Raw genomic sequence first — 15,640 nt, forward strand, 5'->3', positions numbered from 1 at the left:
TTAGAACTGAGGGGTCTAGTTTGGGTTTTGTCTTGTTTTGTGAGTAGGCTGAGGGTTGCGGAGAATGATTTTCTTTTCTTTTTTTTTTTAAGATATTTTTTATTTATTTATTTGACAGAGAGATAGAGAGCACAAGTAGGCAGAGAAGCAGGCAGAGGGAAAGGGAGAAGCAGGCTCTCTGCTGAGCAGGGAGCCCGATGTGAGGCTCCATCCCAGGACCCTGGGATCATGACCTGAGCCGAAGGCAGCCACTCAACTGACTGAGCCACCCAGGCACCCCGAGAATGATTTTCTTGATTTGAGAATATTATGGATGGTGACTACAGACTGTAGTTAATCAGATAAGATGGATCAGAAGAGAAAAGTGACCGTGAAGAAAAAAAAAATTTGTTTTTTTTATACTAACATCTCAGAAGATATTCTAGAAAGATACTTATTTGATCCTTTTAAACTAGATAGAGGCATGCTTGCAGATTTTATTTGAGGGACGCCATGTCCCATTTCTTTGTCTAAAAATTCACATGGCTCCACCATTTGGAGGTGTCAGGAATATAACTATCTCCATCTTCAGGCATTCCTTGGAAAAATTTACCAGGACAACCTAAGTGTTAAGCAAAATCACAATTTTATTAAATTATGTTCACATGAAAATTCCAGTGAGGATGAGAGGTAAAAGTATAAACAAGTTTATTCTTAAGATCATATGGAAAGTTCACATGAAAGTAACAAAGAATATTGTGAAAATAATGAATAATGAGAGGAAACTGGCCCAGTCAGGTATACTAGAAAGCTATAATAATTAAAGCCATTTGGTATCTGTATGGGAATAGTTTCATCAATGGAACGGGATAATCTAGATATAGATGCAAATACATATGGGTATGTAATGTGTGATAAAAATGCATTTCAAATCAGTGGGTAAGAGATGAATTTTCCAACAAATTTATGTTGGGCAATTTGCTGACCATTTAGGGAAAACAGTAATAAATAAATAAAAAATAAAGCAGGGTCTTCACTGTAGTCCTTACCCCTAAGTTAATTCCGGATGGACTGAAGTTTTAAATGTAAAAACTGAAATTATAAAAGCACTAATAGAAAAAAATGGACTGCTTATTTTCCTAATTTTGGATTATAGAAAAACTTCCAGCACAGAAGCTGTAAAGGAAAACAGTTGATAAATTTTACCACATAAGCATTAAAAACTTCTCTATTACAAAAAAAGTCATAGACAAAAATCAAAATATATATAACAAACTGAGGGAAAATATTTACAACACACATGACCAAATACTGCCTTAACATGTAGAGTTTAGCAAATTAGTAAGGGGAAAGAAAAAACCCAAGAACCTGACAAAAATGGATAAAGGAAATTTTCGGTTTGGGATTATGTTTGACTAATGTGACAGAAACCCAGCTGTGGGGGCTTAACAAAATGAGGGCTTTCCTTTTCTCACATAAGAAGTCTGAAAGCAGTCCAAGGAAGCCCAGACTCCGTTGGATAATCTTTAGTGGGTGGCTGCTTTATTCTTCATGGCCACAAGATAGCTGTGCCACCCCCAGGCACTACATCTGAGGCAAACAGCGGCAGCTAAGACGCATCTGCTAGAAACTCTGCCACTTGACCTGCCAGCTGCAAAATAAATATGTATCAAGACACCAATATCTGAATTGCTGTTCTCTCACTTGCTTGGATTTTTCTCCTCCAGATACCTCCTTGATATCTCCAGATATCACCATCAGGGAAGCTGTCCCTGACCATCCTAATTAAAATGCTCTCTCCCTCTCAACCCATGTTAGCACTGTATCTCCCTTATGTTGCTTGGTTTCCCTTTCTTGCGCGGATTATACTGTCTATTGTCTATCATAGCATAGATGACTTGGTATCTTAGTCCATTTGGGTTGCTAGAACAAAATACCACAGATTGGGTAGCTTATACACAACAGAAACTTATTTCCCACAGTTCTGGAGGCTGGAAATCCAAGGCTGGAAATCCAAGATCAGGGTGCCAGCATGGTCAGGTGAGAGCCCTCTTCTGGATTGCAGACTTCTCATTATAACCTAATACGGCAGAAAGGGCAAGGGAGCTTTCTTGGGCCGCTTTTGTAAGGAGACTAATCATTTCCCAAAGGCCCTACCTTCTAACACCATCACATTGGGCATTTTTCAATGTATGAATTTGGAAGGGTACAAACATTCAGACCATAGCAATTGGGGACACAGATTTTACCTTAATCACGGCATATCCAGGGCCCCATACAGTGCTTGACACAGAGTTGATTCTTAAATTTTTTATAAAAGTGAATATGTATGAAATATGAAATATTTGTTGAATGAATGTTATACTTCTCAAATTCTTGGCTTTATTCTAGTATTAATTCTAGTATTAATAAGCAGTTATGAATTTATACCACCACACCCTACCCCCACTGGGGACAGTTTGCCCAGTCTGGACTCTTATCTTCTGCCACTATCACCATTTTGGCCTCTTCTGCCTTGTGACACTCCTGGAGATGGAAGTTAGATGGTAACTAACTGTGGGGCAAAGGTGTTCTCTGTATTCCCCAGGTCAATGGGGTGACCCGTTAGAGTCTGAGGGTAGAGAATCCTCTTCTTACTTGTTAAAGTTAACATGGAATGTGCCAGGACCAGGGCTGGAAAACCAGACCTTTTGGTTTCCCCTCCAGTGAATCTTCCAGTTGCCTGTAGGCCATTCCCACTTTCTGTCAGGGATTCACATTTCTCATCCTGTCATTGCTGTGTAGGGGTGATTTGGTGGAATTCTGGATACCTCCACTAGCAGATAGAACACTGGGCTGGAATATTCAGGAAAAGAAGATAACCTACTGATCCTTCTTGAACTGCTTTATGATTTTTTTATGAAGTATAATTGACATATAACATTATATTAGTTTTGAGTGTACAACATACTGATTTGATTATATATATTACAAAATGATGACTACAATAAGTCTAGTTAACATCTGTCACCATATATAGATTTTTTTTTCTTTTAAGGCCTACTCTTGGCAACTTACAAATATACAGTACAATATTGTTAACTGTAGTCACCATGTTGCACATCATATTTCCATGATTTATTTATTTTATAACTGCCAGTATGATTTTAGAAGTGTACTGTCTTTTCTCCTTAGCTGAATTGTTCTCTTGAGAACAGAGACCCTGTGTCAAACTTAAAAAAAAAAAAACAAAACTCTTGTCATTTCTAGAGCAGTATTAGGTGGCTGTATTCTGTGATTGGTTAAACCAAGAAACAGAAGCTTTAATGGACTCAGTTTGGTTTCTTACTTGTAATATTTATGGCACAATCAATAAATTTATCTACAGACTGTCTCTCTGATATGTTTAGGTTCTGATTATAGTTTGGAATTTTCTGTTCTGAAACAAGTTAACTTTTTCTATCTTTCAAATTATGGTAGTAAGGGATTTCAAAAGGGCTATTTGCCACACTCAACTCTTCTCTTTAAAGAGTTAGGGGTGCCTGGGTGGCTCAGTTGGTTAAGCATCTGCCTTCGGCTCAAGTTATGATCCTAGGGCTCCCTGCTCAGTGGGGAGTCTGCTTCTCCCTCTGCCCCACCCCCCCACTTGTGCTCTCTCTCCATCCCTCTCAAATAAAATCTTTTTTTAAAAAAGAGTTAAATTAGAGTCTTTAAAACTATGTTTAAAAAAATCAGAATGAAGGGGGGATATCAGAGGGGGAGACGAACCATGAGAGACTATGGACTCTGAAAAACAAACTGAGGCTTCTAGAGGGGAAGAGGGTGGGAGGATGGGTTAGCCTGGTGATGGGTATTAAAGAGGGCACGTTCTGCATGGAGCACTGGGTGTTATATGCAAACAATGAATCATGGAACACTACATCAAAAACTAATGATGTATGGTGATTAACATAACACAATAAAAAAAATCACCGGAAAACCTTGTATGATGATGATATCCATGAGTTGTGGTAGAGATGGAACAGGGGTAGTCCTCAGGGTTTATAGTGAAAGGATCAGGGTCATCAGTTAGTGTCCTGATCCCCACTTCCTCTTTGTGTTTCTGAGAGCCTGTCATTTACCTTCCTGTGCGTCAGATCCTTTCTTTTTTGATTTGGTTTCTCATCTGTCAGATGAATATAGTAATAATCATTACATTAGGATTTTTGTGGGAGCAGGAAATGATAGAATGCAGTTAACATACATCTAATAGGATGATGGTGGTGATCTTGTAGACTTCTTTTCAAAGGCAAAATGTAGTGGCACTTCATTACTGGAGCTAATGCTTCTGAACATCGTGATTGGCTCCTCTCATTATGTTATATAGTCTTCATGTCATTCTGCTAATACTTCACATCCAGGAAAGATTAACTCAAGTGCATCTTTAGAAAAAAGGTCCTTGGTCTTGTAAGAAGTATAAACTATTATCCTACTTCTGTGTTTAAAGAATATTTATAATAATCTCTCTTGTTCTTTTGGAGTTAGAGGTATGTGTTTGCAGTAGGGAACATTCATTATTCCTCAGCCCTCCATTTTCTTGTTCATCTGACCTTCAAACCATCTTTGTCTCTCTCTCTCTCTATTTCTTTTTCTCAATACGTGTAATTCCTCCAAGAGAAAATGACATTCAAGTGATTTGGTATATAGACTTTAAAAAGAAGAAAGCAATGTGCAGAAATGTATTTGAAAGACAGGTTCTTTGTTAAATGTAATGAGAAGGTGGACCCCTAGCAGCTGCCTTCTGGCTACAGAATCACTCTCTTGACTTGATAAGTTTTCACATGTCAAAGAGGAAGCATTGTACCAGGTTTTGCAAAAGGAGCTTTAATGTTTTGTCTTGCTGGCATCAGGTAATGGCTGGTTGCTGCTGTGGATAGACATGAATCTCTAAAACTAAAAATACTCCAGCCTATTAGAAGTGGTAGAGATATCAGAGATTGTTAGTCCAGTCTCCCAATTTTTCAGATGAAAGAAGAAAGCAAGGTTCAGAGCGGTAAAGTGGCTTGTCTGAGTTCAAGTAGACCACACCAAATATGAGATCCTGATTTCCTGGTTCTGTAGCCCAGTGTTCTCTTCATTTGTGTTTTCTGGACCTCTGTATTGTCTGTCCATCCATGACTCCACTCTACTGGCCTCTTGGTCACAATTGTTGTTCTAGGTTTAATCCCTAACTGGAGCCAGGACAGTCAAGTTTTTTAATTTAACTAAGTCCAATTGATGCTCCCTGAGAATGTTAAAACTGAAAAAGAGGAACTCTCTGGTGGTGAAAGTTGTCCGGAAGCTAGTTCTGGAACTATTGATGGGAATTACTGTCCATAGAGAGCCGTTTCCTACTGTTACTGAAACCCATCACATCTCTACCATTGTATTTTATGAGCCATCAAATCCTCCTTTTTATTGAAGATCATGCTAATTAAGATTCTGGTACTAGCAATCAAAAGAATATGGATTAATATTCCCATTGAATTCTCTACTTTAATACTTATAGTGATTTTCCTTTCAAATTTCTTCAAATTCTTCATCATTAAAAATTATGGAACAAATTTAGTAAGTAGGTGTCTCATTGTTTACAGTATGGTTTTACAATTTAAATGAATATTCAGATTAGATACATTTGATCACAGTAACTATTTCTCTTACCATCTGTAATTATAATTTCATTCCATAACAGTTTTAGACTTGGATATTTAAGCAATCTGTTAGGGACATTTTATTAGGGTGAATGAAGCTTAATTTTTATTATTTCTTTATTAATCTTCTTTAGATATTTTATTCAACTTCTTGTGCATATATTAATGGAACTTTGGATTGTCTTATTTTATTAATTTTTACCCCCAATTCCCTGTTTGGGTATGAAAAGCACCTAACACAGTGCCTAAAATGTCACTCCATGTTAATTTTTCTTTTCTTACTGGGAAGAATAAGAAATAGTGTTTCCGTATATACAGAGACTGTTTAACATTTTAACTTGGAAAATTGATACCCTATCACCACCACTGAATGTCAGTTGAACACTGGTTCTGGCTGTTGTGGAGGGTTAACCAAGTAGGTACAGTAATAGATCTTGTTCAGCCTGACAATTTTTGAGAACGAGCAAAATGCTCAAGTGTCTTCCTACCATCATTGTTACTACCACCAAATGTTTAAATAGCTTTTCAGAGGTTGAAGAGTTCATATGTATAATTCAGTCCTTATAACAACCAGAAAGATGTCTTTTAATATCCATGATTTATAATTTAAGAAACTGAAGCATGGATTACAAAAAAAATGTCTTTCTTAAGAATACAGAGTTGCTACCCTTAGACTCAAAACAAGGCCTTCTGTCTGAGTCAGTATTTTTTTTTTTAAACATCACAGTGATAATATGAAATCTGAGTACTTTCCATAAAAAGCTTGAAATCTTCAAACATCCTCTAATCATTGTTTCGTTAAATTATTGAATGGATGCATACTGAGAGGGGGAAGTCCTGATATAGCTTCGATGGTGCCCTGGGGGCCCCATCTCCTTTCACTGCATTAACATCCTGTCTTGCTATCTTCAGTGCCACACTGCAGTGGTGTAAGTGGGAGTGTGTGTGTGTGTGTGTGTGTGTGTGCATATAGGAGGTTGGGGATAGAAGGTGGTGAATAAGTGGAAGCATTTCATTAGTCACTAAAGGTGCTTTAAAGGTGAGATACCCTCACCCCAGAGAGCTGTGTCTGTATAAAAGGCACTGAGGATAGATTCAGTTCATGGGCAGAAAGGGATTCAGGAAGAATAGTTCACAAATGGGCCCAGGGGGAAATCTTGGAGAAATGGGATACAGGAAGTCCAATTTGGCTAAAGCATTTAGTGTGTAAAAATAAATAGGGAGATAAGGTTGGGAAGAGAGAGGAGGACTGTGCCAGGCTAAGTAAGGCATTTGGACATTGTTCTGTGGGCACTTGGGAGCCATTGAAAGTTTTTGAATGGTTTAATGATGTAATCATAGCTGGGGTGCATACTTCTTATTAGAGTAAACTTTGATGTCTCTGTTTCCCATGTCCCCATATTCATTCTGTGAACAGCCCTTTTGGTTCTACTTGCAGAGTATATCCCAGACCCAGCTTCTACTGACAGACTCCACTGCCAGCAGGCTCACCTCAGCCACTGTTATCTGTCAGTTGGGCTGCCACTGCACCTTCTTTAGTGACTTGTTGCTTCCATGCTTGCCTTGCCAATCCATTTCATACTACAGAGCAACCTTTTGCAAGTGCAAACAAGAACTGTCGTTATCCTGGTTAAAGATTAAAGATTAAAGATCATCTTTTCATCACACTTGCAGTAAAATCCAGCCTCCTTGCTGTACCCACAAGGCCTTTTGTAACCCTATGTGACCTGGCCCTGCCTCTCTTTGAATTTATGTTCTGTCCTCTCTTCCCTCTCCCTCACTCAGCTCTTACCACTCTAGTCTCCTTGTATTTCCTGAACATCCAGGTTCCTTCTCACCTTAACGTCTCTGCATTTGCTTGTTCATCTGCCTGGAATGTTCTTCCCTCAGGTCTTCACATGGTTAGCTCCTTAACAAAAGGGGCTTTTCCTGACCCTTGATGTGAAGTAGCCCCTGCTCAAGTCACACCTTCTATCATTTACCGGGATTCATTTTCTTCACAGTGCTTATCAATAACTGGATGAATTTCTTCATTGACTTGTAAATTTACTTGTCCCCTAATCTGTTCAACTAGATGTGAGCAAGGACTTCTTTTTTTTCATTGCTATATCCCCAGTGCCTAGAAGAGTCTTGACACATAGTACATATTAATTAATTATTTAGAGATTTGAATGACTGGAGCATGAGCCTACTACACTGTTTTCAGTACAATGAGAGTACATTGAGGGTCTTGTCAGTGGAAATGAAGGGACAGAAACTAGCACAAGTACAGTACACACTTGTTGGGATTTAACATGGTTTCATGTTTTGAGTCATTGAGGAGGGAAGAGATAGAGAGTTTTGAGCTTGGATGAGCTATTAGGAACTTAGAGAAATTCCTGGATTTGGTAGGGAAAGGAACTGTTCTAGAGGTATCAAGGGTTTGAGTGCTGGTGGGGTGGAGGTTTCTAACAGCAGTTGGAATGTGAGCTTATCCAAAGTTTCCCATTCCCTGACAGGCATTGCTGCAAAGCAAACAAGGACTATGGGCTCAGAGAATCATGAGGGAAAACCACATACTCTGCTCAACTCTCTGAACCTTAGGTTCTTCATCTATAATGTGAAAACACCTCATGGCACAGTAGTGTTGGGGAGGAAAATTTTTCCCTCTCCTTCAAAGATTCTTCCACCTGGTTGAAAGATTAAATTGACGTGAGACTGATTTACAGGAGAAAGTCAAATTTAATTTCATACATACAGGAACTCCTTATACATGAGAGGTTCAAAGACAGAAAGGTACAATGAGTTATTTATGTCATGCTGAGCTAAGGAATGGGATAGGGGCCTGGGGCTTCAAAGGGGAGGAGGGCAATTCATAGGCAATAAGAAGAAGAGATGTTTGGTAATTAGATATTTGCCCTGCCATACAGATGGATTACTCAGATAAAATTTATTCCTAGTGATAACTCTAATTCTAGGAAAGACCCCCAATTTAGATTCTTCTAGGTAGTTAAGGGTGAGGCAAAAGTTTCTCTTGAGCCCTCAGGGTCTCGATTGCCTTCAGCTCAAAATAGTCCACATGCCAGAATGACACATTTTGGGGAGATTTGCTCTGACCCCCTTCAGTGGTTCTGAAAATCAAACTGTAGAAAATGAAAGTGTGGATCCAAGCCCTGATGCAGGGTAGTTTCTCAATGACTGTGAATTTCCTGTCTCCTTACCCCTTCTTTAAGAGGCTGAGGATTAAAATATTTAGTCCAGTTCCACAGTTTAAATTTGTGTTTTTTCTTTGCAAGGCAAAACAAGTAAGTGGTTTAAAAAGACAATACCCCCAGACTTAAAATGAAAATGAATGGTTCCCTGTTCCAATCCAGTCTCCTCTCCCCCAGCTTCCTCTCCCCTGAGGCTACTACTTTTAACTCTCATAGCTATTTCATTTAGAAGTTAAATCTGTAATTCAACATAACACACTTGTACTACTATTCCTTCAGTTTTCAATTTTAGATATTGTTTATATATCAAAATGAGATATCTTCATATTCATACCAGGAAAGGCCAAGATTTAATTCCCTTATATTTCCAACCCCAAACCTACACATACTACATGTACCATTCCTCCTCCTAATGTATTATGTCCCCCTCCCTTTTTTTAGTTCATCAGTATTGTGAGTTTATATTTTTGACTCCAGCTATTGACATCTGCACTACATAGTGTACTGTGATTCTATTTCCTTTCTTACACAAATTATTATTTTTTTTCTGCAGTTAATATTTGCCTCATTATTGTTTAGGTTTCTTTTTTTTTTTTTTTTTTTTATACCAGTCACTCTTGATTGTCAAACTTCCCTCAAAATCTGAAACATTTCCTCTTAATAATTTCAAAGCCAACATATATTCTGTAAGTTTGATTTATTTTCCCTTTGGAAATATCTTTCCAGCCTCCTCTGACTTCCTGTTTCAATTTGGACTGTCCACTTTCTAAGCCTGCTGCATAGCTGCATGCCATCTGGGAATCTTTTTCTGTTCTCTTGTTTTGGATCCCCTGTTTCCAGATCTTATTTTCTTTCTCATTATGTACCCTATTCCTTCACTTTGCCAAGGCACGTTTATCCTACAGCTTTCTGAGAAAGTACGTGGGAGGTGAATTCTTTGAGACTTTGTAGAGCTTTATTCTGTTTTCACACTTGACTGACATTTTGGCCTAGTATAGAATTCTAGGTTGGAAATAATTTTCCTTTAGCATTTGTTACCAGTGTTATGTTGAGAATTTTGATGCTGTTATGATACCCTTGCTTTCCATATGACTTTTTTTCCCCCACTTGGAAGTTTTTAGACTTTTCTCTTTTTCTTCAATATTTTGATATTTCACAGTGATATACCTCCATGGCCCTTTTTTTTCCATGAGTTTTTCTGGGAGGTTGATGAGCCTTTTTAGTCCAAGCACTTACCTTTCAATTCTTGGAAGTGTTTTTGAATTCTTTCTTTGAAATTTCATTTCCTCTATGCTCTTTTTTTGAAACTCCTATTATTCAGATATTGGACCTTCTGACCTGTTCTTCTGATTTCTCTCTCTCTCTTTTTTTTTCTTTTCTTTTGCTCAATGCATTTGCCTAAGTTTTCTCTGTGTTGCTTTTTAGTTTTGATCTCTGTCTTTTCTAGAGGACTAACTGAAACAACTAGTGATCCTAGTAGTCTATACTTTTTAACAGTTAAATACCAAAAAACTGAACTGTGAAAACCTTCTGAGTGAGTCATACTTGTCATCTGGAAGCCCTTACCGTAAGGCAAATTTTTTTAGGGTCTCTCAGGTAGGTCTTTATTCTTGAGCTGGTTGTGTGGCTGGAAGGGAATTATCCAGTCTTTTGTTTAGAGGATATCAGCCTGACTTCTTGTATCCTGGGAGCCTCTGGTTAAAGGAGCTGGTTATTTCACTGTTTAGCATGAAGACTTCCACTTCCACATCCTGTATTTACTGTGGAGCCTCCCTCCTGCCCTATGCTGAGTCTGATGCCCCCAAGACTCAAGTTCCTCTGGTTCATCGTCTCTAAAGAGTAAATATCCTGGCATCTCCTGGGTTAGGAAGAAGTGACTTCCTCTCTATGCAGGAATCTAGGCTTTAGATCAGGGGTTGGCAAACTATTTCTGAAAGGGCCAGAAAGTAAAGATTTTAGACTTTTTAGGCTACATCATGGTCTCTATCACATATTCTTCTCCTTCTCGTCCTTTTTTTTTTTTTTTTAAGATTTTAGTTATTTGACAGAGAGAGACAGAGAGAGAGCGGGAACACAGGCGGGGGTGTGGGAGAGGGAGAAGCAGGCTTCCCACCAAGCAGGGAACCTGATGCGGGACTCGATCCCAGGACCCTGGGATCATGACCTGAGCCGAAGGCAGACACTGATAAGGGTGTCTTATCAAACTGAGCCACCCAGCTGCCCCTCGTTCCTTTTTCTTTTTTTTAAATAACCCTTTAAATTGTAAAATAAACACTCATCTCCTGTAGACAGTACAAAAACAGGTTGTAGACCAGACAAGTCATAGCATACTGACACCTGGTGTAGAGGGTCCTTTTGGACACTCTAAACCAGCCATCTTCATTTCAGCCTCACCCCATATCCCTGCCTTCAGAGGAACTGGAGGCTTCCAATTTCTAATTCTTTTTGGGTTTCATGACAAAACTGGGTGATTTCTTATAGGTGCCCCACCCCCAATTTCAGCCCTGTGCTGCCATGAAAGCTTAGGTTTCAGCTTCTTTGAAATTTCTGCAGGCCCACTACGTGAGCCAACTAATGTCCATCTTCTTTTCATTTTCTAAAAGGTCAGTTTTTTTCTTGTTTGCCTTTCTCTCTGTCCTCATTGGGCCATGCCTTTGGAAGGAGTGGAGATAAATATATGTGTTTAATCAACTAAGTTTAACCAGAAGCTTCCCCAAATCCAATTTGGTTGGTTTTTATTTTTATTACTTTCTTTGATAGTGCTTGGGTTAATTTGCATTTGTTCTCCACGTGCTTACTTGCTATGCCAGATGTTTGAAGAAGATGTCCTTGGGGAGGAAAAATGAGGGGTTTTAAAATGTAGTGTTCTTGAAATGCCCACGGTGGTTCAGTGTGTGAGATCCCAAAGAGGCCTGGTTGTTTCTAACCACCAGACTCTTATAATAGAAATACAGTTTCACCCTTATTTGTGTAAACCATCAGGATCATTTCTAAATGTTGTAATAAAGTTTGTGGCTTATTGTTTAAAATTGAATTTAAGGTAGTAAATCAAAGCTTTTGGTGGCATGCCCCTGACAGCAGGGAGAGCCTGGTAAGTGATCCCTAAGAGCTGATCAAAGAGACTTGCTGAGCATTTTTTCCTGTATTTGTGTTTTTCTCCTTTAATCTGGTAGTGTTTCCAATTCCATTCTGAATACTGTAATGCACACTCCACCCCCACTCAAGTCTTCTTGGCAGCATCTGGGATTGTCTTTGCCAAATGGCCCCTGTTTGGGCATAGGCCTGTGTTTACCATCAAGCCAATCAAGGCATGAACAACGGTGGTTGTCAGAAAATGGGCATCTTTCAAGATCTTATTCATACCACATTTTTGTTCTTATAATCAAATGAAAATTGAAAATGAGGAAAGGAAAATTCACTGGAAAATGATCATTTGCCTTTCCTGCCTAGGTTCACCTTTCCTGGCCAGTGAAGATGGTGTGCTTGGAGGAGTGATTGTTCTCCGAACTTGCAGGTGTTCTGCAGAGTCTGACTCCTCCCAAGATAAGCAGACACTTCTAGGTAAGCTGGACATATACCTTAGGTGTGTGTCTTTTTCATTTTTTTTCAAGACACGGAAAGGTTTATGTCCGTAAGTTAATAATGTTAAGCTATGGGAAGGCCAGAATGCTCTATTGGTATCTACACATATCTATTCTAATGATCTTTTTGCATAAGTAAACATGTAAAAGATGAATATTCATTTTTAAGTGTATGCCTAAAGCATATTTTTCAAATGGGCTTAGAATCTAGGACCTTTACTAAAGCCCAATATTAAGAACATTGGACCATGTATTTGTTCCCTGCCTAATTCCACAAAGCATGGAGATGACCCATAACAACATACACAGTAACAAACAATAGAAAGAAGCTTCTTCCTATTCCCCCTCCCAAAACAGAATCAGAACCATGTGAAGAGCTACTGGCCTAGGAGTCTGTTCTGGCTCCATTGCTTATTAGCTATGACGCCTTTGTGCATCGGTCTCACTGTTCTGTGCCACTTCCTCTTTTGTAAAATAAGGACATCTGCCCTGCCCTCCTCATAAAGCTGTGGTGAAGAAAGGTCAAGTGAGTGTTTTGCAGATTTGCAGATGTCCATCCAGATGTGCGGTTTTGTGTCTAGCCAAGTGTACCACTGGGGTTAAAAATCAGCCAGTCCTCCACAAACCTGTGGGACTCCCTCTGCCCACAGGGATGCCTTTTTCTAATCCATTCATCCAGAGGGGACATTTTTTAAAAATCTGCATAAAGGTACTGCATAAGCTAGGAGGGGGCCTTATATGTTATTTTTTAATTGACTTTTTAAATAATTATATATACATTCAGGAAAGTACACAAATTATAACTGCAACTGCTCGATAAATTATTATAAACTGAACCCACTCATGCAAGCAGATAAAAAGTAGAACTTTACCACAACCCCCAAATCCCCTGGTAACCCACCCCCATTCTTTACCTCACCAAAGTGAACCACTATGCTGACTTCTAACACCATGATTAGTTTCACTGGGGTTTATATTTTATATAAATGGAATCATAGAATATGTACTACATGTATCTGATGTGCATGTTACATGTGGCAGTAGTTTGTTCATTTTCATTGCTGTGTGGTATTCCATTATACAGATATACCACTTTGTATTTATCCATTCTTCCCTAAGTATTTTTTTTTTTAATATAAGTGTTGTAGATCATCCACAGGAACTGTGGTAGTTCAACCCTTTCTATAAATTTTCTTACAGAAGGTGTGGCTGGTGCCTGATCTGTATTGTATGATTGTTGTGAATTGCTATAGTACAAGTGAGTCTGTAAATTAGAAAACCAAGCATTTCTTATGAGTGTACAAAAGTATTTTTTCTATAGAAGCTGAAAGAGCTTTCATAAAATTTTCCCCCTAATTCCTCAAAGGGGAAAAAAAATGCCCTTTGGATTCTGACTACTAACCTCATCTTTTTTTTTTTTTTCCTTTCCTCTTTCCACCTAGTATACTTGGTACCAGGTTGCTCCCAGGAAATGTAGTTTTAAATAGCTGTCTTTTATTAAATCAAGGCAAATTAGCCATTTGCTTCTTTGGTATCTTCATTGTTGACTCCTTTGAAGAAATCTTCCATGGTTGGATAGAAGGGAGTTTGTAGGAGGATGTACCTGGGCCTTCCATAAAAACTCAGAATAACCCTTAGTACTGGGGGCCGGAGGGGGGTAGTTATTAAAACTGCTTCATAGACTGTTCTAGGTTGGAGTATCAGTTCTTTACTGAGCCTGGACTCTTGCCCATTAGAGTTAATCCTGAAAATTATAAGGTTTTTTGGTTGTTGTTTCATTTTTGGTGGTGTAATATAGAAGTGCATATTTAAGGATAAATCATAGAATTTTTGCTCATCTTAAATAGTTTTTATCACCAAGGTAGTAATTTGTAAACTAATTCCTACTCTCTGTTTCAAAAAGAAGAATGAAATGTAAAGTGTGAATTTCTAAAATAAGTAAAATCTTGTCATTTGTTAAACCTAACTAGAGGAATTAATGTTTGTGAAGTTTATCTTCTAAAACCTGGTGAACATAGGCTAGTATCAACTTATAGATGATACCAACTACATGGATTTTTACATTTGTTCAAAAGAGTAATGTATGTACAGAAGCATAGGAAAGGAGATGTGAAAGTCACCATGGTCACCTCAGTCCCAGAGCCACCAGTCTCTGGTTCTAATTATTCTTGTTGGAAACACCTTCACTCTATAGAATATGTTCATGCTTCTATTTCTTGATTGGTCAGTAGGGGAAAAAAAAAATTAAGAATGTAGTTCACATCACTTTCCACTCCCTTTTCCTCCTGACTTTATTAGCCTTCTACTCTAACTTGAAATCATACATTTTAATTTTATTGCGACTGTAACATACTATTTCTTAATTTATTTCTTGATTCCTCAACTTTATACAGTCTCTATCAACCATACCTCACCCCTTTGACTGTGTAAGTTCAGGAAAATTCATGTGTTCTTTCTTCTTTCTTCTTTACTCCCAACCCTCACCTCAATCTCTAGCCATCTGTCACCATGATTAACATCCACATTCTGTCCTATAGCTAAATTGTCTGCTACACTTTGATTAGAGGTTCTGAACAGTGACAGTTAGTAACCAGCATTGGCAGTACCAAGACTGTATAAGTATTACTCACTGCAGATCCCAGTAGTGGAAGATTGGACTCATAAGTGTCTGTCATAAACTTCTGCTGTAAAAGGAGAATATTTCAAATGTCAAGGTCAAGTGGATTCTCCCATGCTATACCCTGTCAGTTGCTCCAAAGCAGACCACAACTTAATTTGCTTTATGTTTGGACCATGACTTCTCATATTGCCTTATAAAACCCTCATGAGAGTTTAACTTCATAAACTCATGGCTCTGTAATGCTAAGTAATATCTAGTAACCAGGAGAGCTCAGAAGTCTTTCTTATGTACATTCCAAATAAAACAATTCCCAAAATGAAAAAAAAACAAAAACCAAGAACTGGATTACTATATATTGGTCAATCATTTTCGTCCCCAAAGAATAGTATAATTAAAACAGTGTCTAACTTAAGCTTTTTCTGTGTCCACTCTCTTTTTTGAAAATCATAAGTAGTGTTTCCATAACACCACAAGAGTAGTTTCAATCAAACCCCATTGTCACTTGGTGGAGTTTCCAGAAATCCACTACTGAACCTCTCCTCTTGACAAATATATCAATTACAAGAGCCCCAGTGGGCCACTTCAAGGGTCGGAGGACTCAAATACAGGACACTTTCAAGG

At 38.4% G+C, this 15,640-nt stretch overlaps 1 protein-coding gene across 10 annotated transcripts in view; it reads left to right on the forward strand.

The window, feature by feature from the left end:
• The window catches only part of TASP1 (taspase 1), a 295,328-nt gene that overhangs the window by 213,912 nt on the left and 65,776 nt on the right, over positions 1-15,640 (forward strand). For all 10 annotated transcript variants that reach the window (XR_003524673.2, XM_027622321.2, XM_027622326.2 and 7 more), the window contains one exon: positions 12,269-12,379. Coding sequence is in view for 9 of the 10 variants with exons in the window: in XM_027622321.2 (XP_027478122.1) it covers positions 12,269-12,379 (111 nt within the window). In the remaining variant the exon portion in view is untranslated. The remainder of the gene's footprint in view (positions 1-12,268; positions 12,380-15,640) is intronic.

This window comes from Zalophus californianus, chromosome 8 (genome assembly GCF_009762305.2).
Source record: "Zalophus californianus isolate mZalCal1 chromosome 8, mZalCal1.pri.v2, whole genome shotgun sequence".
Lineage (NCBI taxonomy): Eukaryota > Metazoa > Chordata > Mammalia > Carnivora > Otariidae > Zalophus > Zalophus californianus.